The sequence below is a fragment of the Pipistrellus kuhlii genome, unplaced genomic scaffold (genome assembly GCF_014108245.1).
Source record: "Pipistrellus kuhlii isolate mPipKuh1 unplaced genomic scaffold, mPipKuh1.p scaffold_m20_p_46, whole genome shotgun sequence".
In the NCBI taxonomy this organism is placed as follows: Eukaryota; Metazoa; Chordata; class Mammalia; order Chiroptera; family Vespertilionidae; genus Pipistrellus; species Pipistrellus kuhlii.
In genome coordinates this window covers 815,165-841,409 of record NW_023425547.1, presented here as the reverse complement: position 1 = coordinate 841,409, position 26,245 = coordinate 815,165, and the positions used below count along the sequence as shown (strand labels likewise).

The 26,245-nt window shown below is 37.4% G+C and overlaps 1 protein-coding gene across 4 annotated transcripts; it reads right to left on the bottom strand.

Annotated features, from left to right (window-relative positions):
• Nucleotides 1-1,461: 1,461 nt before the first annotated feature.
• RLIM (ring finger protein, LIM domain interacting) lies at nt 1,462-26,025 on the bottom strand. Of its 4 annotated transcripts, XM_036412613.2 has the most exons (5): nt 25,778-26,021; nt 24,031-24,094; nt 7,307-7,499; nt 5,501-5,584; nt 1,462-4,255 (listed from the first exon to the last, which is right to left on the bottom strand). In XM_036412613.2, the coding sequence occupies exons 3-5, from the start codon at nt 7,473-7,475 to the stop codon at nt 2,682-2,684; spliced, it is 1,827 nt and encodes a 608-aa protein (XP_036268506.1). In that variant the 5' UTR covers nt 7,476-7,499; nt 24,031-24,094; nt 25,778-26,021; the 3' UTR covers nt 1,462-2,681. The 4 variants fall into 4 exon arrangements, with proteins under 4 accessions (XP_036268506.1, XP_036268507.1, XP_036268508.1 ...); XM_036412614.2 differs by lacking the exon at nt 24,031-24,094 and having other exon boundaries at nt 25,778-26,020; XM_036412615.2 differs by lacking the exons at nt 24,031-24,094; nt 25,778-26,021 and adding an exon at nt 16,943-17,064.
• Nucleotides 26,026-26,245: the final 220 nt, after the last annotated feature.

The window sequence follows — 26,245 nt, the reverse complement described above, 5'->3', positions numbered from 1 at the left end:
CAGGACAGTATCTTTCTTTAATAAAGAAAAAGTGCAAAAATACAAAATAAAATGTAGTCTTTTGCAAGAACATGCTCCCTTAAGGGAATAGGTATTTGGATGCTGGTAGGAAAACAGATCTTTCTTCTCCACAGTACATCTGACACCTATAAATGACCTTGTCTTCAATGTCCACCAGTAAGTACATATTAATCATCAGCCTTGCAAAAAAAAAAAAAAAAAAGCAAATTCTGCTAAATTCTATAGTCTAATGGAAACCAATGAATGCTATTGAAAAAGATGTCCACATGCACATGCCCAATATGTGCATTCTACTGAGGGCTATAAACTTAAAATTCTATTTCCAGTATTTATGAGTAGGTTCAATATATACTTTCATAACCAGAATTCAGCATGAGTTCTTTAATACTTGAAAAATGAGTAATAGAGTAATGCATAGTGGGAGATACCTGTTTTTAGTAACTTTTATGCTTAGAATGAGCTGTTGTTTTTAAAATATATAAAATTAACACCCCCCATAATAATGGGACATTTTATACCAAGAGAAAAATGGGTTTGTTTTTAGCCAATCAGACTACCCCACAGATTTGAAAACCAGATTACATACCCTTAGAAAATGAGACAAGGAGGCTCACAAATATAAAGGAATTATGACTTTTACATGGACAATTTTTTTAAAAGATAAAATGTATTATATAAGCGCCATAAACAGTAATTTCTGCTTATATTAAAAAAAATAAGTGAAACTTTGTTTGAACATTATTTCCTTGCAAGAGCAGTACATATCCTTAGCAAACAACTACCACATTTACAAGTTAATTTCGTTGATAGGTAGGATTGAAAGCAAGAGAAAAACATGAAAATATGAGCTTTGAAATCATCTTCACAGCTAAATTTACAACAGTTAAAATAACTAGATAGGTTCCTAAAAGCAGACTTGTTTTATTTTTTGAGTATCTGATTATACCTGGGTAGTAAGCTCACTTTGTTAAAGGCCAAGGATGTGTTCAATTCCTCATAGGACCCATTAGCTTTTTCCAAATAAACAAACAAAGTCTTCCATAATCAGACTAATCTAAACCCCAACCAGCCTCAAAAGTAAAATTTGGCAAGAGTGCTGAGGTTCTTTTCACAAACCTAATGTTACTACTAAGGAAACAACATAAAGTGCATGTCCCATGGATCATAAGTCGGTGGCCTCATCTTCAAATATGGGCAGCACAACAAATTTGAATTTCAAATAACCCAACATGACTCATTTTCAAAAAGAAAATCTCTTAACTACTCAACTGGTCTTTAAATGTGAAATATTAGGTTGTGTTAAACAGCAATGAAATACTAACAAGTGTGCACAGGTACCTTAAATGACAAATCTTGAAAACAATGCAAACCGAGTCTTTCTTATTTGTATACACATCAGTACCAATGTTTATGCTAAAAGTGGTTTACAATCTCCTTCTTCTACCTTCTTTGTTTTTTGAGGAGACTTGTAAAAACAACAATGTAAATTGTACTAGGTCATAGTGGCTTATTTTTTTTTTAAAGCAAAGCTCTGCCCCAATATTTGTTCATCTACTTCATCTGCTCAAGTAGAATACTGTGCCAAAGATCTCACCATATGAAACCAGTATGATTACACTGTCTTCATGAAAAAGTTTAAATTCTTCCAGAGTAGTAGTCTCCCCAGTCTTTCATTTTCTGCCTAAATACAAGTTAAAACACACAATTTCCATTGGCCTTCAATGTAGTTCTATTCTGCACTCTGACCTTTACTTTGCAATGTCACAGTAGCTCACATACATTAAATAGTATAGATATGTTCTGCTCTTGACATGTACACACTTATAAAAGGAGCCTTATATTTTTTTGGTGTGATTTTTTTTAAACTATATTGGCTCATAAAAAGCATTTGTTTTCATTTCTATGCATGGTACTTTACAATTTGTAATGCATTATTACAACAGTGCATTGGAAAAGTACTGAGCCTCTACAAAATAGCTTTACATTTTTAAACAATTGAATGTGATTTTTTTTCACTTACATAAGCATAGGCTTTTTTAATATTTCCACAAGATAAACATCTTAATTAAACTATAAGCTCACTTCTACAGTGTGCCACAGTGATGGGCTTAGGAGACAGTTATACACTTAGAAGATCTAACCTTAGGTGTTATTTACATTGATATGTCCAATATCACCTTGCCTAAGAAGTGAACAAATAATAGTCAGCATGTAGCCAAATTAGTGCCAACTAATAAGTGGGAATGGTGAAGCTTTAAGCAATCACTTATAAAACATGTACTGTAACTTAGTCTAAACTGATAATTTCCTTAGCCTCTCTCTCCTATGGCATGGGAAACTTTAAAAATCAATATGAAACAGCCACTGCTAAGACAGATCTTTTAAGATAACAAAGGAGAAACTAATAAACATATATAATAAATCATTAGTGTATCAATTACTGATACTGAAATTAGATTTTATGTCCTAAAACATTGCTTTTTAAATATTTCCTTTTATTCTGGAACAGAAATTGGAGACAGGACAATTATTCATTCAGAAAGCAATGACTCAATTCAGGTTGCAACTTTACAAGCACCACTCAAAAAGTGGACATAAAGCAAGTGATTCCTGTTTGCCCATCACTATACCAGATACATATCTGAGAGCTCAAACCTTAATTACACAACGCTTTCTCTGTTACCAGAAGCTAAGACTGCCCTGCGACAAATAGGACAAGTAGAATTTTCAGATAACCAGCGATCGATGCAGTGGACATGATACTCATGGGAACAAGGTAGTTTACGAAGTTTGTTGCCTTCTGTATATTCTGTAATGCAAACACTACAGGTTTTTAATGCATCATTTTCACCAAAACTTCTCATTGCCAAATTGTCAATCTGTTCTTTGGTGAGTCCTCTAGGTTGGTCATCATCATCCTCATTTAAGAGGAAAAATTGAGCCAGGCTAAGGAAGGGCAAAGAGCCACTTTCATCAAATGTTACTGGGGCCCTGTGTCGAGCCTCTCGCCTGCCACCTGATGATGAGCTTCCTTCACTACTACTTTCAAACACCTCTGAGCTAACCTCTGAACTTTCACCATTGGAACTAGAACTAGGACTGGAACTCGTACTGGAACTGGAACCAGAACTGCTACCACCACCAGAACCCCCTCTTCCATTCCGTGACTCTGCCCTTTCCATATTTTGACTTGAGATTGAGCCACTAGACTCTGAATCACTATCACTGTACATAAAGTAGCTTAATTCACCAAAACCTGTCATTATTTGCCTTAACATGGTCTGAATTGCTACAGATGTAGTCTCACTTAAACCAGTATTTAAGATTCTACGAATTGGAATTCTGATGGTACTGACATAGGTTCTCACACCTGCCCGCTCAGAACGTGAAAATGTACGCCTAAAACCTCCTCGTTCACTTTCATAAGTGACTGTGTTGTTTGGCGTCTGAGACCTTGACCGAGTTCTGCTAGCTATGCTATCTCTCTGCCGATATTCTCCAGGACGGACTCTTCTTACTTGAAGGTCAAGGACTATGGTTGGAGGTCTCTGTCCTGATCCTATAGATTCACCATTGCCAATTGTGTCTGAAGAACCTGCTCCCTGTGAGGCATTTCTTATTCCGGAAGTTGCAAAAAGTCCTCTACTTAGCAAGTCAGGTCCACTTATTTGCTGTCTTAGTGTCACATGGTGCCGGGTTCTAGAACTTCCTTCAGTCTCATTTACCAAAGGATGCTCAAAAGTCTGAGATGAGATACTATGATGAGACCTTCGTGGAATTTCACTCATTGGATGCAGAGGTGACCTGCTTCTTTCAGCTCTTGCTCGTGTTCTCCGATGGTCGGGGCTTCTGCTTCTTGCTCTTCTTTGACCTCTAGTAGATGGGACTTCTATTAATGCTTCAGTTGAATTGCGTTCTGATCTGGATGGCCCTGCAGATGTTGATTCAGATCGTGGATTTCCCACTTGCCTTTGGCTGTTATCCATGTTTTCTCCATTAGAACGTCTTGCAGATGGCTCATTTTCATTCTCTAGGTTTTGACTCCCATTATTACGGTTTACATTGATCTCTAAGCTGAATCTGAAATCACCACTGCTTGGATTAGTCCGACTCACTGCTCGCCAAGATTGGTTTCCTCTCTGACCACTTCTTGTTGTATTTCCAGTTTGTCTGACAGAGTTAAGCCAGTCTATTATAGAGTCACCATTAGACACATCATCTGAAGATTCTCCACCTGTTTTTAAAAAATAAGAGGAGAAAAGGAACTACTAAAATTAGGATAATCATGTAATAGTGCTCTAAAACTATTGTTATTAGAAAAAACTTAAAAACTTTGTATTAGAAAAAAAAGGAACAGCTTCTGAACAGATTTCAAATTTATAGATTTTTGTAAGCTGTACTACATAAACTTGCAAGTAAAGGCAGAGACATTTCAATTTCATTTTGAAAGAGCAAGCTAATCCAAACAAAATTTAGAGAATTTTCTTAAAGAGGATCTGGAGATAGTCTATTATATACAGAGCCTAGCATACCACTGTGGACTGTCAGAAGACAATACTTTAAGTTCACTATTAAGACACTCTTGCAATCAAACAAGGTAAATACTAGTTAAGGTATAGAGCTAGAATATAGTTCAAATTACATTGCTGTCAAATTTTCACTAGCCTGTAACATTTTTTATAGGCTCTTGATTTAAGTGACTTTGATAAGACATTTTAAAATACAAGACTGCTGTAGCTATTGTAAAAATACAAAATAAACAAGGTTTATAGATTTGAAAATGTATTAATATTTCTTCATGTTACCAAGATTCCTAATTAACATGAAATTGGACATCAGACCAAATGAATAGTCTGAACCTAGCACAATACATACAATGGCACATTCAAGACCAGACTGTTATCACAGCCTCTTTGGTTAGATAGTGAAATTCTCTACTTCACATTGAGAAAAAAACATCAGGATGTTAGAATGTTTATCCATATCCCTAGCTTCTACCCACTAGATGCTGATAACAAACTCCCAGTATTGATAGACAAAAAATGTCTCCAGCCATGGCCAATGTCCCATAAGGGGCAAAATTAAACCCTATTGAGAACCACGAGGTTAGAAAATAAAGCATTTCTTTCTGCTGGTGAGGAACTCATATGTTTACAAAAAAAAAAAAAAAAAAAAGAAATAATTCAGTAGATAGAAAGAAATTTCAATGGATATGGAAAATCAAGAAAATACTACATTTATATATGCCATTTCTCACAATGCCCAATTAATATAAACAACCCAAAGATGAAGCAGAAAGACACCTTACGTTCACATTCTTACCAAATATCAAGACAATGCCATTTCTCTTTTTATGAGCAGTTAACTTAGCACCAAATTAATTTATGCCATTTCTGGATAATCTTTAGCTGACATTTACTGTTATGAAGTTTTTTATCCATTCCATCCTCTACCCAACCCTTACAAACCCTTAAAATACCTCTATTTTCATCTGAGTTTTGTGGTGGTGGGCCCTCTTTAATTTGCTGTAATCTTCTCAGCAACTCTTCCTCAGTACTTTCACCTGAAAATAGTTTTAAAATGTTTGCCAAATTACAAATAAAAACTAATGACTCTTACCCATCTGAGATGAAAACCAAGGATTAGGAAATCTGGGTAAAATTCATTTCTTTGGGAGCATGACATTACAATTTATATTTGTTCAAATTTCTTATAGTTTACGGAATGTTTTTGTCTGTATTACCTCATTCATTACAATTGCAAGTCTGGAAGCTAGATATTACTATCTGTATTTTAAAACAAGAAAACTGAGACTGAGTGAGAGACTGACATGCTAATAAATGGCAGGACCAGAAGCCCAGTTTAGATATTCTGAATGAAACCTGGTACTGATGATACAAAATGTACTTCCTTTCACTAACACCTGATCTTTTAAAATTTAAGCAATTCTACTAAAAAATTAGTAAAATTAAATAGAGATAAGAACTATGGGAAATAATGGATTTTAACTATGATTAAATAGGACCTAATAGCTAAGCACAAAGTTCTGAATAATTGGTAATTTTACCAAAAGCCAGCTCTGGAGGATTATGATTGGGACATATTCAGGGAATCAGTAATAACAAAACAGAGTAAGTCTGTCCTAGAAACTAAAATTCCTATTAGCTCTTCCATAATTAGACTCATGCCTAGAAGTTAAATAAGTCAACAAAAATATGGTTCAGCCCAGCCAGCATGGCTTAGTGGTTGATCATCAATCTATGAACCAGTCAGGGCACATGCCCCGGTTGTGGGCTCAGGTTGTGGGCTTGATCCCTAGTGTGAGGTGTGCAGAAGGCAGCTAATCAATGATTCTCTCATTTTTGATGTTTCTCTCTCTCCCTTCCTCTCCGAAATCAATAAAAGTAATTTAAAAAATTGTTCAGCTCCACTGTTATCTTTTTTATAAAAGCACATTTAAAAAATATATATTTTATTGGCCAAAACCGGTTTGGCTCAATGGATAGAGTGTCGGCCTGTGGACTGAAGGGTCCCGGGTTCAATTCCGGTCAAGGGCATGTACCTTGGTTGGTTGCGGGCACATCCCCGGGAGGGGGTGTGCAAGAGGCAGCTGGTCGATGTTTCTTTCCCATCGACATTTCTAGCTCTCTATCCCTCTTCCTTCCTCTCTGAAAAAGAAACAATAAAATCTATTAAAATATATATATATATTATTGTTTTTTTGCAGAGAGGAAGGGAGAGGAATAGAGAGCTAGAAACATCGTTGAGAAACATCGATCAGCTGCCTCTTGCACACTCCCCACTAAGCCAAACCGGTTAGGGCAGCTCCACTGTTTTCAAATCAGCTCACTATAAATTCATAATATAATTCATAACTAAAAATATCATATAGCTGAAACCGGTTTGGCTCAGTGGATAAGAGTGTTGGCCTGCAGACTGAGGGATCCCAGGTTCGATTTGGTCAAAGGCACGTACCTTGGTTGCAGACGCATCCCCAGTGGGGGGGCCAGGAGGCAGCTGATCAATGATTCTCTCTCATCTATGTTTCTAACTATCTCTCTTCCTCTCTGTAGAAAATCAATAAAATATATTTTTAAAATATTATATAGGATAATTCCAAATATAAATGAACAGAACCAAGTAATAAATATAGTAAACGTCATTCTATATACCTTGCATTAAAATCACACTTCATAATGTCTAGAGAAACTGATTTTCAAAACAGGCTATTTTTTAAAAGACCAACGAATTACATATATAAATTCTTAAACTACATATCTCATACCTGGGGTGCCTAGCAAATTGTTATCCCTCATAAGCCTATAATCTTCTTCACTCAGGTTATTCACAAACTGATAGAAAGCTTCTTCCCGATCCAATCGGTCCATCTGACTTCTGCGCTGTGCTGCAGACTGATCACCACTTCCTTTATCATTAGAATCTGAGCTTTCCATCTTGATGAACAAGTGGAAATTTATCTAAAGGAGAAAGGAAATCAATCTTGAAAACAGAAGTATGTGTTCTATAAAACATTTTCAACTATGTGAAAATCCAGAATATAGGTCAAGATGTAAATTTTAAGAACTCATCTGAATGAAATTTTATAATAGAAAAACACCCCCAAAGCCCTATTTTACTAGGAAAAGACTAGGTCAGGGGTTGGCTAACTATGGCCCAACGGCCAAATTAAGCTCTGTTGCCTATTTTTTCTTGTTGAGACCCACAAATGCTTTTTACACTTTTCAATGTTTATTTTGAAGGAATTTTTATGATGTGTAAGTTATATGAAATTCAAATTTCAGTGTTTATTTTATTGAAATAGTCATATAGGTTCATTTACATTCATTATCATCTGGTTTTTATGATATAATGACAAAGTTTAATAATTGTGACAGACTAAATGTGGCACTTTTCACTGCTTTACAGTTGTGATCTGAGCATTGTAAGTTGTAGTGATGCAATTACAATTTGACAACATTTCAAGAGCCATGTACATCACCATACTGTGACAAGTTACAGGTGCACACTCATCAAGTCAAGAAGATGGACTTAAAATGCCACCCTTAAAGGCAAAGAAAAGGGATTATTTTATCGGATTAGATGGTGAAGATTGTTTATTATGCAGCATGTAAAGGCACAATAACTGTGCTTAAGTAATGAAATATATGTCGATATTATCAGACTGAGGATATTATCATTCTTAATTCATTCCTAATTCACAGGGAAGCTACAGTGTAAAATTAGAAAACAAGATAAAAAAACAAAATATTTCTTCACAAAATTAAAAAATAAGACTTCAACCAAAGTAAGTTTCCCGTGGCTCATTGGTGGCTAAGCAAGGAAAATCATTTATTGATGTTGAGTTAATTTGCATTTGATGGAAGAAGCTAAAGAAATGTGTACAGAGAAAATAAACTTGTTTAAAATTATTAGTGTTTTGATGCACACAGTTGCTCAGAAGTTAAATATATTGGGACACATCAATAAACAAATGAAAAACAAGGCATCAAATGATTTTGAGTGGTTTTCCTTGGCTCACTGTAAGTCCACAACTGTAAGTGATACTATTCACTGTTTATTCTAGGAGTCAAGAGTTGATTATTCAAGGAGTTTAAGATGTATAAGTAGCCTCTATAAATCTGTATGGAGCCGAAACCGGTTTGGCTCAGTGGTAGAGCGTCGGTCTGCGGACTGAAAGGTCCCAGGTTCGATTCTGGTCAAGGGCATGTACGTTGGTTGCGGGCACATCCCCGGTAGGGGGTGTGCAAGAGGCGGCTGGTCGGTGTTTCTCTCTCATCGACGTTTCTAGCTCTCTATCTCTCTCCCTTCCTCTCTGTAAAAAATCAATAAAATATATTAAAAAAAAAAAAAAAAAAATCTGTATGGAACTACTACAGGTGATAATGTTTTCAAAGAAGTTGAGAAAACACTAATGCAGCACAACCTGAAGTGGAATTTGCTAAGATGTATTACAACTGAAATAGTGGTAAAATGTGTAAAACAGAAAAAAAACGTGGTTAGATAAATTTACAAACCTTGTGAAAATGTAAGATATTTAAGTCTATGGTTATCCACAATATTATTCATCAAAGGGAGTTTTCAGAAAATATTTAAATCCATCATATTATTGAACCAATAGTGTGAATGGCGAGCTTCATTATTGTAGATTTAACAATCATCACCAGTTCCATGAATTTTTGTCAGAAACAGAAACTAAGTATCTTACTTCATCACTTGTTCATTTTGATGGCTTAGCATTGGTAAAAGTTTATTGTGATTTGTACCCAAGCCCAAGTGGAAATTTTTCCCCAATGAGAACCACCCTCAATTACCATTACAAAACAAGTGTGGAAATTTAGCTTTTGCTAAAGGATTCATAATGTTCTTAATTAATCCAAACTAAAATAACCAGGCAGCCCAGTCTGTGTGGCTCAGTGACTGAGCATCACCCTATGAACCAGGAAGTCGAGGTTCCATTCCTGGTCAGGGTACATGCCCCAGATTGCAGGCTTGATCACTGGTACAGGGTGTGCAGGAGGCAACCGATGGATGATTCTCATCATTGATGTTTCTATCTCTTTCTCCCTCTCCCTTCCTCTCTGAAATAAATTAAAAACCATATTTAAAATTACAAGGCAAAATAGTGCTTATATGTAAACTTACCCTGCAGTAAGTCATTTCAATTAACACTGGAATCACAAAGTCAAGCAAGCTGCTTTACATGCACTTCTTTGTGCTATCAAAGAAATGAGAGCTGCATTCCCATACAAATTAGTAGATATATTTTATGAGCACAAACTACAGTTCCAGAAGTATTTTTTTAGACCTTGGTGCAAATAAAAATAAAATTTCCTTATTTCAAAATCCATTTACTAGTAAGTGTGCAACTTGGGAGCTTTCACCTAACCTTCACAAAGTGATAACTGCAGTGTAATGATGTTAAAAGGTAAAGATGCAGAGAAGAGTCTAGAATTCTATAAATACTTTCTAAGGGATGAGTATGCTTCATTAAAATTATATGCTTCTGGCCGAGCCGGCTTAGCTATGAACCAGGGAGTCACGGTTCAATTCCTGGTCAGGGCACATGCTGGGGTTGTGAGCTCCATCCCCAATATGGGGCTAGCAGGAGTCAGCCGATGAATGATTCTCTATCACTGATGTTTCTCTTTTTCTCTTTCTCTTTCTCTTCCTCTATCTCCTTCCTTTCTGAAATCAATAAAAACATTAAAAAAAAAAAAAACTATACACATCTGGACTGATTACATAGCAGGAGCACTAGATGAAAACCTACACATGATTTTGATAAGGAATGTTTAACTCCAATTAAAAAATGTTAACCCCCAAAAGAATGCCTTTTTTAAATTAGTAGACCTATATTAAAATATTGTACTTGATTATTATTACATTTTGAGTTCTTAATTGTTTTTGGAAGTGATGGATAGGTTTATATCCTTGATTGTGGTGATAGTATCACAGGTATTTGCTTATGTCCAAATGCATCAAATTGAATTCATTAAACTTGCAATATTTTGGTATATTAATTATACATAAATAAAACTTAAGAAATCACATATTTCCTCAAAAGTTCAAATCTGCCAAAACCGGTTTGGCTGAGTGGATAGAGCATTGGCCTGAGACTGAAAGGTCCCAGGTTCGATTCCTATCAAGGGCATGTACCTTGGTTGCAGGCATATTCCCAGTAGGGTGTGTGCAAGAGGCACCTGGTCGCTGTTTCTCTCTCATCTATGTTTCTAGCTCTCTATCCCTCTCTCTTCCTCTCCGTGAAAAATCAATAAAATACTTTTTTTTTTTTAAAAAAGTTCACGTCCAACAAGCTATAAAACCCCTACAAAATTCCTAGAGTTCATTAACTGTTCTGCCTTCTTACTGGAACCTGTATTCTTGGAAGAGATTGTTTTTAATGTTTTTTATGGGGAACTCTTCACAAAGGCAGGGCTGTTTAGTCCTTGAAATCTTTGTTGGGATCCAATCCTTCATCATTCTAATTTCTGAAGCATGTGACTATAGATGTGAAATTCTGCCCATCTTCTTCCTGTAATTCAATATCATTTATACTGCTCTTAAAAATCAATGTCTTCTTGTTTATTTCTAAGCTGCCTCTAGAAAAGGTATGAACAATTGCTTTTTTGATTAGAAAAATAATTTTTCAGAATCTATATACCATGCTTCCCAAAATGTTACTTATTTGGGGGAAAATATGCACTATAAAACATCTCTACTAACATTGATTTCTACTATAAACTCAGTATTAAAACTGCATTTTACTTTGTTTTTTACATTTTAAGTTTTATCAAGAAAAACTGTGGAAATTTGGCTTCTCTTTATATATCAATAACTGCATAATATGCTTCAATTTTACTTTATTTTTTTATCAGCAACACAAAAAAAGTATTACTTGGCCTTTTACAGAAATAGTTTGATAACCTCTGCTCTTGATAGTACATAAAACTGGCCCAAATTCTTAATTATCATTCACTACTTATATGGCCTTAGGAAATACTAGCAGATTTACACACATTCTAAATTAACTGGTGGTAAATAATCTAAAATTCCATCCAACTTCAGCTGGATCTTTTTAAACTCACAATGACACAATAAGTTAATCCCATGAACATATGATAATCTGATTTGTAGAAAAAAGGGAATCTATAGGTGCTGGTACTAGGATTTAATGTCACACACAACACATGAAGTATCTGGATGTTCATAAGTCAATACTAAAGAGAAAAAGAACAACAAACCTTCTTGCAGATATAAAAAATAAAAACCCTAGTCTCTACCTGTCTGCTGAACCTAAACAAATTTTAGTTCAGACATGGGCACATCTAGATTTCCATCGGTTTAAACAAATGAGATGAACACATCAAGGAAGGGGTAGGAAGGATAAACTTAACATTTTTTGAAAAAACTTTCTAATCTCACAACTAAGAATCCATAATTTTGGTAAAACTAAACTATAGAAATTTCTGAGACATGTTTTTATAGTAACTTGAAACTTTAAGATGACTAGAAATCAACAGCTTAAATAAAGCATTCATAAGTTACATGGGCCATCCAATAGAAAAATTAACAAAAGGAAACCACATTTTTTCATATGTAGCTAACTATCGATAATATTATTTGATAATAGTAAGCTAATTTTTAAAATATATTTTATTGATTTTTTTACAGAGAGGAAGGGAGAGAGATAGAGAGCCAGAAACGTCAATGAGAGAGAAACATCAACCAGCCGCCTCCTGCACACCTCCCACTGGGGATGTGCCCGCAACCAACATACATGCCCTGACCGGAATCGAACCCGGGACCCTTCAGTCCGCAGACCGACCCTCTACCACTGAGCCTAACCGGTTTTGGCAGTAAGCTAATTTTTTAAAATATAGAAAAGCGCAAAGGAAAAAGTACTTCAGCTGCAATTCTTCAAAGAAAACCACATTAACATCTGACTACTATACTTAAGTAGTTACTATTTTGAATGCTAATAATATGAAAGTTATGATGAAGGAAGTCCACTTGTGAAGGACCAATGAGTTCTGAAATTTAACAGTAGAGTTGAAAAGCTTTAAAAATATAAATCTTTCAAATAAGGCAAAAATGTCTGTTAAGTTCTGACATTTGAAGGCCATGAACCAAAAAAAACAAACAGTAAACTCATGTACCAAGCACTGTTATGGGGCAGATTTTTTAAATAGTTTTGAAAAACAGTACCTAAAATAAGAAAGGGGTCTTGTACTGAGTATGTGGGAGAGTTGGTATAGTAACAAGATGTAAGATAGAGGTACTCAAGTTCTATTTTGTTTCTATTTGATTCAATAAGAAAAATCACCTTCCAACTGAAAATAGTGGCAAAAACAAACTTTTCAAAGAGAGTTAAGAGCCTAAATTCCAAAACTTCTAATGATAATCTTTAAAATACTAGACTTTAAAATTATCTAATATTCAAAGAAAGTGACGTGTATAGACTATAGCATAGCAAAATCTGACAATAAACCCAAGGGAAAATTCTGCAAACATGTACAAGAATATGTGTTCACCAGCAGTAAGGATCATTGCCAAATTAACCTCATTTTGCTCACATAGAGGTGTTTCTCAACTTTGGTTTGCATGTGAGAATCACCTGAGGAGCTCTCTCTGGGGTTGACCAAACAGCAATATTTTTACAATTTCACAGTTAATTATATTGTGCAATCAGGGCTGAGAGCCATTAAGACAATACTGCTGACTAGTTTGATTTGGTTTCTATAGAGAGACCAAAAAGATTTTTCATGCTATCTTTATGAAGAAATGTGGGCTAGAGCAGTGCTTCTCAAACATCAGCATACAAACTGAATCACCTGAAAATCTTGTTAAAATGCAGATTCTAATTCAGTAGATTGGAAGTGCAGCTTAGAACCTGCATTTTATTTGTAATTTTAAATTTCTTTTAGATTTTATTAATTTCAGAGAGAGAGAGAGAAAAACATCAGTGATGACAGAGAATCGATTGGCTACCTCCTGCACGCCCCACTAGGATTGAGCCCACAGCCTGGACATGTGCCCTGACCAGGAATCAAACCATGACCGCCCAGTTCATAGGTCCATGCTCAACCTCTGAGCCATACAAGCTGGGCAGAACCCGAATTTTAAATCAGTCTCCAAGTAATGTTATCATTCTGATATAGAATCAGTTTGAGCAACACGGAACTTGAGGACAATATAGTTTAAGAGATTCACATTATTGAATACCACCCTTAAAGATTATGGACCAATGTTACCTTGAACATTTTACTAAGAGTTATACAGCTAAAATAACTCATAGTAAGAGTACTAGAGAAAGGGAAAAACCTGTCTGGGCAGTTCAGATGAAGATAACCTGGCATTTTTAGTTAACAAAAGTTAAATAAAAAGCTGTTTGACCTGCCTGTCTATGAAATCTAACATACTCCCTACTTTGCTTTCACAGACCAGTATTCAATAAAGATATGTAACTGCCCCACTGCAACCATCTGTTCACACTATATGTGGACTATCTGAAACATTTTAAATATCTGCAGAAGAAAAAGGGACAAACAGAAGAAAGTATCTAGAGTAACTAAGATGACTGCAAGCCAGGGATCATCATAAAATAAATGGTAAAATAACCTGGAGATGTCTAGTGTGAAGACAAAAACGGGAACAATTACTGTCTTCAAATATTTAGTTAAAACATGAAAGTGTGCCAAAATAAAGTCAAACTAGAGCCAATAGTTGAAGAAACATGGAAGCATATAATTCCTTCTTTTAATACAATAACCTAACAAGTAAAATTGTTAGGTTAACAAACTACCCATTTCTGGAAATATTCAAGCAGAGGCTTTGTATTAAAGAGGGGAATCCTTATCAGTTAGGAATTTGAATATACTGATTTCAAAAGACCATTTGGACTAAAATGTCATTAAGTCAGATGGGTTAAGTATCTTGGTTTTCTCCTCTGGGCTTACAGGTCATATTTATTTTTCCCATTTTTATTGAATATGTTAGGGTGACATTGGTTAACAAAATTATACAGGTTTCAGGTGCATAATTCCACAACACATCATCTGTACACTATATTGTGTTCACCACCCAAGTCAACTCTCCTGCCATCACCATGTATCCCCACTATACCCCCTTACATCTCCTCCCTACCCACCAATCACCACCATACTGCTGTCCCTGTCCATGAGTTTTTTCTCTTTTCCTTTTTTGCTCAATCCCTCCACCCCTTCATATCCTTCAACAGCTGTCAGCCTGCCTCTATTTTGCCCGTTCATTTTGTTCATGAGATTCCAAAAGTGAAATCATGACACTTTCTTGACAAACCAATTAACTTAGGTTGCCCCATCCCAGCCCTCCTACCATCACACTTCTACTAATGCTGTTCCCTCAGCCTTTTTTTAGGTTCTCCCCATTGCATTCACCCTTCAATGTTCCATAAAATCCTATCTAAGTAATTATTACTATTTCACCTACCAATTTTTGCATTCATCTCTACACAGCGTTTGTCTGTGCCATCAAAGTGGCACTTTGTGCTTGATATGGTCTTTTATATATTTAATATATAGCTTACTTATCCAACATAAATCATTTCAAAATGTTATCAATATAAGAATCAGTGAAGTGTTTTACATTTTTTTTTATAGCAAGTCTCTGAAATCTGGTGTATGTTATACTCATAGCACATCTCCAACTGGATGCTATATTAGCAATTGTTCAATAAAAACAAACATAAAAAAATAATAAATTAGCAATGGTTCAAGTGAAATGCAGTTCTATCAAAACAACAGCTGTGTTCAATGAAAAAGTATTTTACACTGCTTCAGTTTTTTATTTAACTTTATTAAAATTAAAGAAAATTTAAAGTTCAGTTCCACAGCTACCCTAGTGACATTTCAAGTGTCCAGTAGCTACATGTGCATTTTGAAAAAGGAACTCCTGAATGCAAGCAATATTCTAAAATGCCTTGTAAAATAATCTTACACATACCCAATGAGCCTGGTCTCATTTTCAACAGTTCCTTCACCATTTAAGTGGTATATACTGGAAAATGTAATGAATATAAACCACTAGTTCAGCCCCTGGGAGATGTAATGTCACTAATGTTTGTTAAGTGAAAACAAAAGCTTAAAAATCCAGGCCATAGATGTCAGAGAATCACAGTCCAAATGATCTAATAGATCTCTTTCCATTTTGCTGTGAAAATATTAGTGAAGAATTATGCTAAAAATTTGTAGTACAGCCGAAGCCGGTTTGGCTCATGGGTACAGCGTCAGTCTGCAGACTGAAAGGTCCCAGGTTTGATTCTGGTCAAGGGCATGTACATTGGTTGTGGGCACATACCCGGTAGGGGGTGTGCAAGAGGCAGCTGGTCAATGTTTCTCTCTCATCGACTTTTCTAGCTCTCTATCTCTCTCCCTTCCTCTCTGTAAAAAATCAATAAAATATATTTTTTAAAAATTTGTAGTACATTTCCAATTTACTAAGAGGAAAAACGAATCCCTACACACCCCTTGGCTCCTTCTATCATCATAAAAGAGAAGAACTTCACTGTATTATCTTACTGTCAGTTATAATATTCATGTGCATAAATCAGGTATTTTGGATTGAGTATAAAATTAGCATCAGCCACTTTTTAACTTAAATCCTATCCTATATAATAAAATCCTAATATGCAAATCGACAGGCCAGAGGAACCTCCAGTTGCTATGTCGCACACGGACCACCAGGGGTCAGATGCTCGACACAGGAGGTGCCCTCTGGTGGTCAGTGAACTCCCACAGGGGGAGTGCCACTCAGCCAGAAGCCAGGCTCATGGCTGGTGAATGCAGTGGACGTGGCGGGAGCCTCTCCTGCCTCCAACTCCAGGGCAGCACTAAGGACTCCTAGGGGGATGTCCACCTCCTGGCTTAGGCCTGCTCCCCACAGGCCTCTAGTATTTCTATGAAAAGTTTACCAATAGAACAATTTAAGAGAAAAAATATATAAATGTTTCCTAAATCACTTAGCTCTCCCCCAAATTATAAGCAATACCCACCACTCTATATTTACACAGTCCTTTCATCTACATTTCATTTAATTCTTACAATAGTCGTATGAAGAACACCTCACTACCTCTATTTTACAGATATAAGAAACAGAAACACAGAGAGAGGAAGTGATTACCAAAGGCTGTGTGGCTAATAAGCAGAAAGAGTCAGTAATTAAATCTAGGTCTTCTGATCCATATTCAGTCAACTTTCCACTAAATGGACAACTGACTCCCAATATATTCCAAGATGATATATTTTAAAATACATTCTATCAAGTGTTCAAAATCCCTATGAGCTTTGTATACTAGATTGATTCCTCTTTTAAAAATTCCCAAAGTGATAAAGCCTTTATAAGTACATTACCAGCAGGACTTAACTTTTGAATCAGTCAACTTTTAGTGTATCTGTTTTAAATACAGTTGTCCCCTAGATAAACAGCATATTTTATTAACCTTATCTGTCTCAGCATGCTGTGTGCCAAACGTATCCAAATCCATTCCTGGAAACAAATGGCCAAATTAGAAATTTTGCCCAGTCACTTAAAAAATTACTCACAATGAATGTATGACAGTGCCGGGTAAATTTTTTTTTAAATAGCTAAATAAATCTTTAATATCTCTAATTGCAAATGTACAGAAATTGCACAGCCACACAGTCTTAGAACACCAACACTTTCTCTATACATTATTACATAGTTAAAAGCCACAGCCGGAGAGGCTCCGGCCGAGACTCCACGTTTGCAGTTTTGTCCTTTTCACATACTTACAAAAGGAGGGCAGGGGGTGTGGGGCCGGGGGGCTCGGGGCCGAGTGTAGACAAAAGGGGGCTGTTTCCCTGGACAGTCTGCCTTCCGCAGACAGACGGGTGGGAGGAAGAGGTGCACCCCCGCAGATGCTCTGTGGGGGCGATGAGAGCTCTGTCCTCAGATCCCCACCCCCTTATTGGGCAGTTGGAAAAAGTCTTCACTTATAGGAAGTTTGGCAGTTTCGTTCACCCTAAACATAAAAGTTCAACAAAAAAGTCAGGCCCCTCTGTGCTGGCAAAGGAAGGCAGAGGGCCTCCCGTAGGGTCTGGGCTGGGACCATGTCCTTCCCTCAGCCCTCCCTGGGACCCTCTGCCTGCAGGCTGTCCAGCACCGCAATGTGGGTTCTGTGTGGCCCGGGCGAGAGCCCCCTTTGCTGGCCTAGCTGGAACGCACGTGCCCCTCACCCCCCACCCAGACAGCATACTGCAACGCAAACCAATTAACGCCAAGGGCAGGGGAATGCCCCAGCACCCAAACTTCTTCCTCCTGCCCAATACTATTCTCTAGATTAAAATATAAAATACAAACCATCGGAGAGCAGCGGTCCCGGGCAGCCCCGGCAGCACCAGGACTAGAGGACTATGTAAAACCATTAAGTGAAATAGTTACATTACAGTCAAACACCAAGAACATTTACAAAAATGGTCAGACTTGAAATTCAGATAAAAATCTGCGGCATCTGTACACGTTTAGTTTTTGCACTAGGTAAGTACAGTTTGGCCTGAGAGCTCACAGCCCAGCCAAGGCCGCCAGCACTGGCCGCCGAGCCAGCCTCCCGCGCCTGCCGCGGACCCCCCTGTATTTTTAAGAGGCGCTGGGTCCGAGGTCGTTCTATGAGGCATTCGGTGGGAGGAGAGTCAGGTGGGGGAGGGGAGCTCACTAGGCTGGGAGGAGGGGAAGGACGAAACTGAACCAGAGGACATCACTGGGGCCAGGCCCTGCCTGTGAGACCAGGAGAGGGAGAGCAGAGCCTCGGCCCCCACGGCCTTCCTTCCTGAGGTCTGTGACCCTGGGGGCTGCCCTCGCCCAGTATGTCTCTGGCCTGACTGAACTGCAGTTTTCGTCTGAGAGCCCATTCCCTGAGCGTGGTCCAGGCCCAGGACGGGCGCGGTGTGGTCTGGGAGTGCCGGGTAAATTTAATTCTGAGAAAAAGCCAACAAGAAAACCAAACCTGAGATTTATTAACTGTAATTAGAGAAGTTAAAACAGATTTTATTTACCTTGAGAATTTTAAACCATCGTTAGTCATTAACATATATTAATATAAATTATGCAAACTACTATATTTTTGACCACTGCTAAAAGCATATCACTTAATCATTGTAATCCATTTACTCCAATGCTTAAATATGTAATTTTTATGGGGTGAAAAGTCACTTAAGACATTTTGATCAGTTTTAATAGGTTGGAGACGTGGTGCTAAGTATAAGCACACACATTATATTCAATGGACATACTCCATCATAGTACCCAATTATGGAGACTTAAGGGAACAAAATGTACTGTTAACAAAACCAACAGTCTTTACAAAACTGAATTCTGAAATTCAAATGCTTTTTTGAGTGTCAATTTAAAAATAAGCCACATTTTTTAAGTCTGGAAGAAATAACATCTTTTTCAAAAGAAAAAGGGAGGGAGGAATCAAAGTAACCTAATACCAACCAACTACCAAAGTTATCTTGAGCATTTTCATGTGTTCATACAAACTCCAAACTCAAAAGTGTTCTAAAGTAGAACATGCCGATTAAAAAATAAAAAAATTAAATTAAATTTTAAAAAACTGACATAAGTATGTGTCATTGAAAAGAGAAGGGCAGGTATCATCATGTTTGCAACAGAGATTCATTAAAACCTCAGAGTAGATGTAAATTAATGACATACTATCCTTGTCAATAAAGAAAATGTTAGATCATTCATACCATCACCAGAGAAAAATATAATGCAGTTAAAAAAATCAAATCACAAAGAACTATGGTCAGGATATAATGTACCATCACATATGTAGTCACCAAAAGTGTTGGGAATTCTTCATATATAGAATGTTTAATTAAAATGTTTCGGCAATTGGCTCTTGCAGGTTTGCTCAGTGGATAGAGCATCAGCCTGTGGACTGAAAGGTCCCAGGTTTAATTCCAGTCAAGGGCACATCACTGGATTGTCAGCTCAATCCCAGTAGGGGGTATGCAGGAGGCAGCCGATCAATTTTTCTCCCTCATCATTGATGTTTCCATCTTCCTCTTCCTTCCTCTCTGAAATCAATTAAAAATATATATATATTTTAAATGTTATGGCATTTGACAAAACCGGTTTGGCTCAGTGGATAGAGCGTCGGCCTGTGGACTGAAAGGTCCCAGGTTCGATTCCGGCCAGAGGCATGTACATTGGTTGCAGGCACATCCCCAGTAGGGGGTGTGCAAGAGGCGGCCGGTCGATGTTTCTCATCGATGTTTCTGACTCTCTATCCCTCTCTGTAAAAAATCAATAAAATATATATTTTTAAAAAATGTTATGGCATTTGTAACAGACAAATGAAAGGTTGAAAACACCCAGGATGGCTTTTTTTTATTCCATGAATAGCAGTGTGGTATTCAGCTGTGTAAAAGAACAAACAAAATAGAAATACTGGGTTCTTGTCTTAGCTGTAACATTAACTATTAATAGCTGTGTTAATTTGGCCAATTCAGTTAACCACTTGTACCTCAGGGTCTCCATCAATATTAGAGTACTGGATTATTAAAGCATTAAAGTACTTTCCAGTTCTATGAATTCATGACTATGAATAAGATATAACCAAAGTCACATTACAGTATTAAGACAGAAAAATAAACCATAAGAAACATAAAAAAAAATTAGGACGTAAGATAAAAAGTTGTGCTTTTCTCACTCATGTATTTCAGTCTCCCTTTTGGTCACCACCTTATCTGTTTGAAAATAAATATAAAGCACTCCTCTTTTAAAAGCAGGGGGAAACTGAGGTATCATGCCTTTACTTATTGCAGGATACCTCTCACCACCCACACTATTTGTGGATTATTTCCAGCATTGGCCTATCAAAGGATGCTACCCAGGGCTCCACCACTGCTGATACTACTGTAATATGAGATTATAAAATATTATTTATATGACAATGTTAGCTTAGCCTCACTTATATACTATTTCTATCACTTGAAAAGGATCATAACAAAAATACACAAAAGGATTCAGAAATGTCCTTCATATGTCTAATCTCTTTGCAAGTCTACTGACTTGCAGTTCACAATTTTAACTATTACAACCCTCTAAAACAGTAGGATCAAAAGAAAAGTCAACAGATCAAGGACAGAGATCAAGCCAAATGCTGCCAATTCATAGGAGCAAGTTAGTTTTCAAAGGAAGCTATTATAATGACATTTCAATTCACTCAAGTACTTGAGGCAGAATTTCATATTCTTCCATTACCCATTTCACTGATCTGCCTCACTACATTAGAACTTGGTCTTATCCACACAAGCTCCATTCTGACTTGCTTTTTCATTATTCCCAAGAAGTAAAAAAATTACTCAAAACCCAAAAGGATCATATATTTATAAAAAAGTTACTAAAGTAAAATTACTGATTACTAACAATTTTGGTGATAATTGGTAAATAAAGTACTATTTTTGAAGACACGAGTTTTCCATCAAAAATTAACTTTTTAAGCCCTAGCTAGTTTGGCTCAGTGGATAGCCTTTGGACTGAGGGGTCCCAGATTCCAGTTGAGGGCACATGCCCATGTTTCGGTCCCCAGTAGGGGGTGTGAAGGAGCAGCTGATCAATGATTCTCATCATTGATGTTTCTATCTCTCTCTCTCCTCCCTTTCTCTCTGAAGTCAATAAAATATTAAATAAATAAGAGTGAAGTCAATTTTTAAAATTAATATCACTTGACCAACCCTGGCCGGGTGGTTCAATTGGTTGGAGAGCCTCTTCCTGTACGCCAAAAGGCTTCAGATTTCATTCCCAGTCAGGGCACATAAATAGTTTGCAGGTTCGATCCCCTGAGCAAGGGTTGTGGAAGGCAACCAACTAATGTTTCTCTCTTCCTTCCTCTCTCTCTAAAAAAAAAATAATAATAATCAATAAAAACGTATCCTCAGTGAGGATAAATAAAAAAATACATTAAAATCACTTGACTAAAAAAAATTATCTACATAAATGACTATTATATTATTTGAAGAAATCAACTTTGTGTTACAGAACCAAACATGCTGACAACTGTGCTTCCTGAATCTGAGTTTCTAAATAGAAATAATGACAAAGGTGACTATATATCCCGTTTGTACAGTAGCAGTCTATACCTGTTGTCGTATAATACTTAATAGGAACCTGGTCCTCTTTCATTCTCAAAAGTAACCCAGTTTGCAGAGACTGGTTTGGCTCAGTAGATAGAGCATTGGCCTGTGGACTTGGGTCCCAGGTTCGATTCCAGTCAAGGGGATGTACCGTGGTTGCAGGCACATCCCCAGTAGGAGGTGTGCAGGAGGCAGCTGATCGATGTCTCTCTCTCATCGATGTTTCTAACTCTCTATCCCTCCTTTCTTTTCTGTAAAAAAAATAAAATATATATATTTTAAAAAGTAACCCAGTTTGAATAAATTATATGGCTACTTAGATGTAACTGACGGTAACTTTACTGAATAAAAAATGAAAATTGTAATTAAGAGTTAACTCCTTCTTACAAGCAAGTGGAAGAGCAAAAGGAAAGCGACTTTTCATTTCAGAAAAGATTACTGAACACAATATTTTCCCACACACACAGTAAGTTCATCACCATACAAATGTTATAACAGAAACCCAACCTGTAGTCATGAAATTGCAAAAGGTCCACGAATCTATATACACACCACACACTGTCTACAGCTATTTGTCTCAACATATGTAGGTGCTATTATGACTAAAAAATTAAAATATTGGGTTGGAGCACTAAAATACAAGAAAATTGACAATAAAATATTGTCAATTTTCTTGTATTTTAGTGCTCCAACCCAATATTTTGTATTGGGAATATATGTATTCCAGAAACAATATCTGGAATATATGTATTCCAGAAACAAAACCATAAGTTCATAAGTATATTCCCAAGTCGTTCAAAATTGCCAAGACTTTTTTTAATCTAATAGATATTTCTTTTGATAAAAGGTAATATGAACTGCTTGACTTTCTGGGAAACTTCCATATTCAAGGTTGAGAAATATAGATACAGAAGTACTATTGCTTTCTTATATTGGTTGTCAAAATCTCAAAGGATTATGTAAACTGACTACTTTTTTAATCTTTTGTGTTACACAGAAATTTTAAGGAATTAAGACACACATCCCAGGCCCAAGGCCATGGCCCAAAATTCTAGAACCTCATTGATTTGGGTTTGCCAGGACTTTTCACATTTTAATTGGTTTCATATTGTAAGTTGTAAATTAAGGAGGCTGGTCCATGATTTACTGTTTCCCAATCCACTAGGACTGTAGAAAAAGTAATATAACGTTATACTTCCATGAATGCAGATGCACCTTTGACCTACTGTGTTACTTAAGGCTTCACTACCTATTCACTAACATGAAAGAATATATCCAACCAGCCTAGTATTTGTAGCTGTCATTTCATAATTAAGCCATTTCATGAAACCATTTCTGATTTTAAATTATCAAATTATACAGTAATAGATGAAACGGGGGGGGGGGGAAGAGAAGGAGTGGGGTAATTGCTAAATACGTCTCACCTGCTTCATAAAATATTCTTTTTAAGCTTTTGATGCAATATAACCTATAGATTTTTTTTATTATGACCTTCATTTCTTTGCATTTCTGATCTAAACAGAGCAATTAAGTCTAGAGGCAAAAAAGTTTAGTGACTTCAGGCATTAGACAGACCTGGGTTAAAATGGGGGCTCTGCCACTTATTAGCTATTTAATCTAGGACAAATTATTTAATAACCTCTTCCCAGAGTCTCAGTTACCTCAGTAAAATAGATAGCATCCTCATGAAGCTTTGCTGCGATGATTATTCATGTAATAGCACAGGACCTAGCACATAAGCACTCAATACAAGTTAGTTATGAAGTTAGGACAACTACCCATCCCAGTTTGCTTGGGACAATCTTGTTTGTGCCTGTTGTCCAAACATAATTAATAATAATGTCCCTTTTGCTTTTAAAAGCAACCCAGCCAGGGCAATAAATTATGTGGTTACTTTTAATGATGATGATTAAAAGAGTTAATACCAATTAAAGTATCATATATCAATTACTTTTTGAATCTTGAAAAAGAAAAAAATAGAACACAAAATAATGTAAGATGATGTTCTGTAAAAAAGTCTACTGATATTTTTAGCTATTCAATGAACATATGAACAATATTTATTTATACCCATCATGTTCATTTTGTTCTACACAAGTACTAGTAAACTTCAGACACTATTTTAAAACAGGAAAATTCACAGATAAAGCACTAGTGAGTTCCAGCTACTCAGAAACACTACCCTTTGAATTACCAGTATAAAACATCCATTCTCATCACGAAGTATGCCCAGCACCAACTAACATGTATCAAATAAGCCCATCCAATTACCAGGTCTTCAAAACTGAGTATTTTAAAACATGCATTCTACACATAAATAATCAGGAGACGCAACAAAAAAATAAGTTACCTGACTGTTATGACATAGTATTGTAAAACAATAAACTGGATTTTAGTTTTCTTCACACTCTGCTCTAGAAAAAAAAAAGAATCCATTATTCTTCCTCTTTTATATTTTCTTTGAAATACACATTTTAAAAAAATACACATCCTAAATATTGTAGTCTCTCTCTCACACATACAACACACACACAAACCTACCCAATATAACTCAAAATTAAGATATTTGGGGAGACAGGTTAGAATGAACCATGAATCTTATATTCTAGATATAAAATTTCCAATCTATCGTTTAATATAAGCTTGCTTAAAATAGGCCTTACTTTATCAGACCAGTAATTTCACATTTTGATACTTTTGAGGACTTACTGGGAACTTCACAGTTACCTCTGTAAAGTAGTCCTAGCAGTGGCCTAGGCCTAAGGCAGAAACTAAAAAAGTATGAAAGAACATCAGGATGAAACATTTTTCAATAAGAAAAGTGGGTTCTAAAATCATATTTTAAAAAGTATTTAGACATGAAGAATGAAATAAATGATTAGTAGTTAATAGTACGTTTATTTCTCCCTTCCTTCAATCACCCAAAGATATTGTGGTTAATTCTCATTCAGGACGTGCAGGCTCCTTATTTCCAGCAAAAATTATTGTGGGGCAAAAGGTGGATGACAACCCGATATAAATGCTTCCCCTTGCCCCCAAATGATAGAATGACCCAGATAATAAACTTGCTAGGCCTCAGATTCCAGGACTAACCTGTGGAATAAGTATGGTGAAACTGTCTAGGGAAGGAACGTGGCTGTCTCCTCCATCTTGAAATTAATCAGCATAAGGGAAAAAGGGACTGAGTATTCAGGAAGCAGAAGCCCAACCGGTTAATACTAGTTACTAAAGCTATGGCGTACGTGGCAGGTACCGCCCGCAGAAGCCAAGACCCCTAGGCTTTTTTTTTTTAAGGGGGCGGGGGTTGGCTGATGGAACGGAAATTAACTTGAAAATCTTCTGGCCACATTCCTCCCTTTACAAGGGTAAAACAACACGCAATTGCTCTTCCCTCCTTTTTTTGGGGGGTGGGAAGGTAGGGACGGTAGGTATCCTTACTGTGATATCTGGCAAAGGATATTCCAGGGTTATTCAAACGAGGGAGTAAACCACATTTGCCTGAGATCCTCCGGGAAGATGTCATCACAGCCTCAGGGGCCACCTAATTGATAGTGCCCCGCGCGAGCTCAAAAGGAGGTTTTGCAAATCCTGGGAAGTGGAAAGGCCCAAGAATTCCCGGCATCGAACTTAGAGCAGCCAGACTTACCTCCTACTCCCAAACCCCAGCCCACCGAAGTAAAGGGGCGGAGAGTCTCCAAAGGGAAGGAAGTCTCCAAAGAACCAAAGAGAGAAAACCCTGAAAAGATTCAAGATTCTCACGCCTGAGGCCAAACTTGAAAGTCGCCTCCCTGAAATTCTCAAGACTCTGCAGGGTCCTGGCTGCGGGTAGCGCGGCCGCAGGAAAAAAATATATATATATATTGCCCCAGCACACTTCCCTCCGGAGAGCTGCGGACTAGACACCCAACTAAAATGGCAGCGGCGACTACGCCACGGAGCCCCCCGCAGCACCCGGCGCCCGGGGTCCGGAAGCGGCGCCTCGCCTCCTCCGCCTCAGGCCACTCGGACCATTTTGAGAAAAAGCGGCGGCCGCAACTCCGCCGTCTCCCTCTCGCTCCCCATCCATTTCTCAGAGGACCCCCCAAAGCTCCACTTACTCGCTGTGAGTTGTTGGGATCCGAGTTGGGGGGAAGGCCGCCGCCGCCGAGGCTTCCGCGCGCCTCTCTTTGCGCCGCTCTCAGACCCGCCTCCGATGAGTCGCTGGTGGAGACCCGCCTCTAGCCCCGCGCCCGCTCGGAAACGTTGCTCAGGCAGCCATTATCTCCCCCATTGTTACCAAGCAGCGACAGGAAACGACTGCCCCCAACAGGAAGTGATGATGCTTTATCCCGGGCCTCACACCGGCCCCGCCCTCGGCCCGTCAGCCAATCGCAGGCGACTCCTCCAAAAGCCTTGGCGGGAGGAGGACGCGCGCGGCCCGCGCTGGAAAAGGAACGCTGCGCGTGACGTGTGACGTCGACCGTGAGACAAGCCCCACCCTCCTCCGCCATTTTGAATTGTGGCTAGAAATTAGCTCTCCGGGAATTGTGGGAACCTTTGCTTTCCCATTTTGAAACCGAAGCACG

Excerpts from the sequence above, each read along its gene's own strand:
- RLIM (XM_036412613.2), bottom strand. The coding sequence starts at position 7,475 with ATGGAAAGCTCAGATTCTAATGATAAAGGAAGTGGTGATCAGTCTGCA. Across the intron at positions 5,585-7,306 it reads CAATTTGCTAGGCACCCCAG|GTGAAAGTACTGAGGAAGAG; the intron begins GTATGAGATATG and ends AACTATTTTCAG. Across the intron at positions 4,256-5,500 it reads AAACTCAGATGAAAATAGAG|GTGGAGAATCTTCAGATGAT; the intron begins GTATTTTAAGGG and ends TTTTAAAAACAG.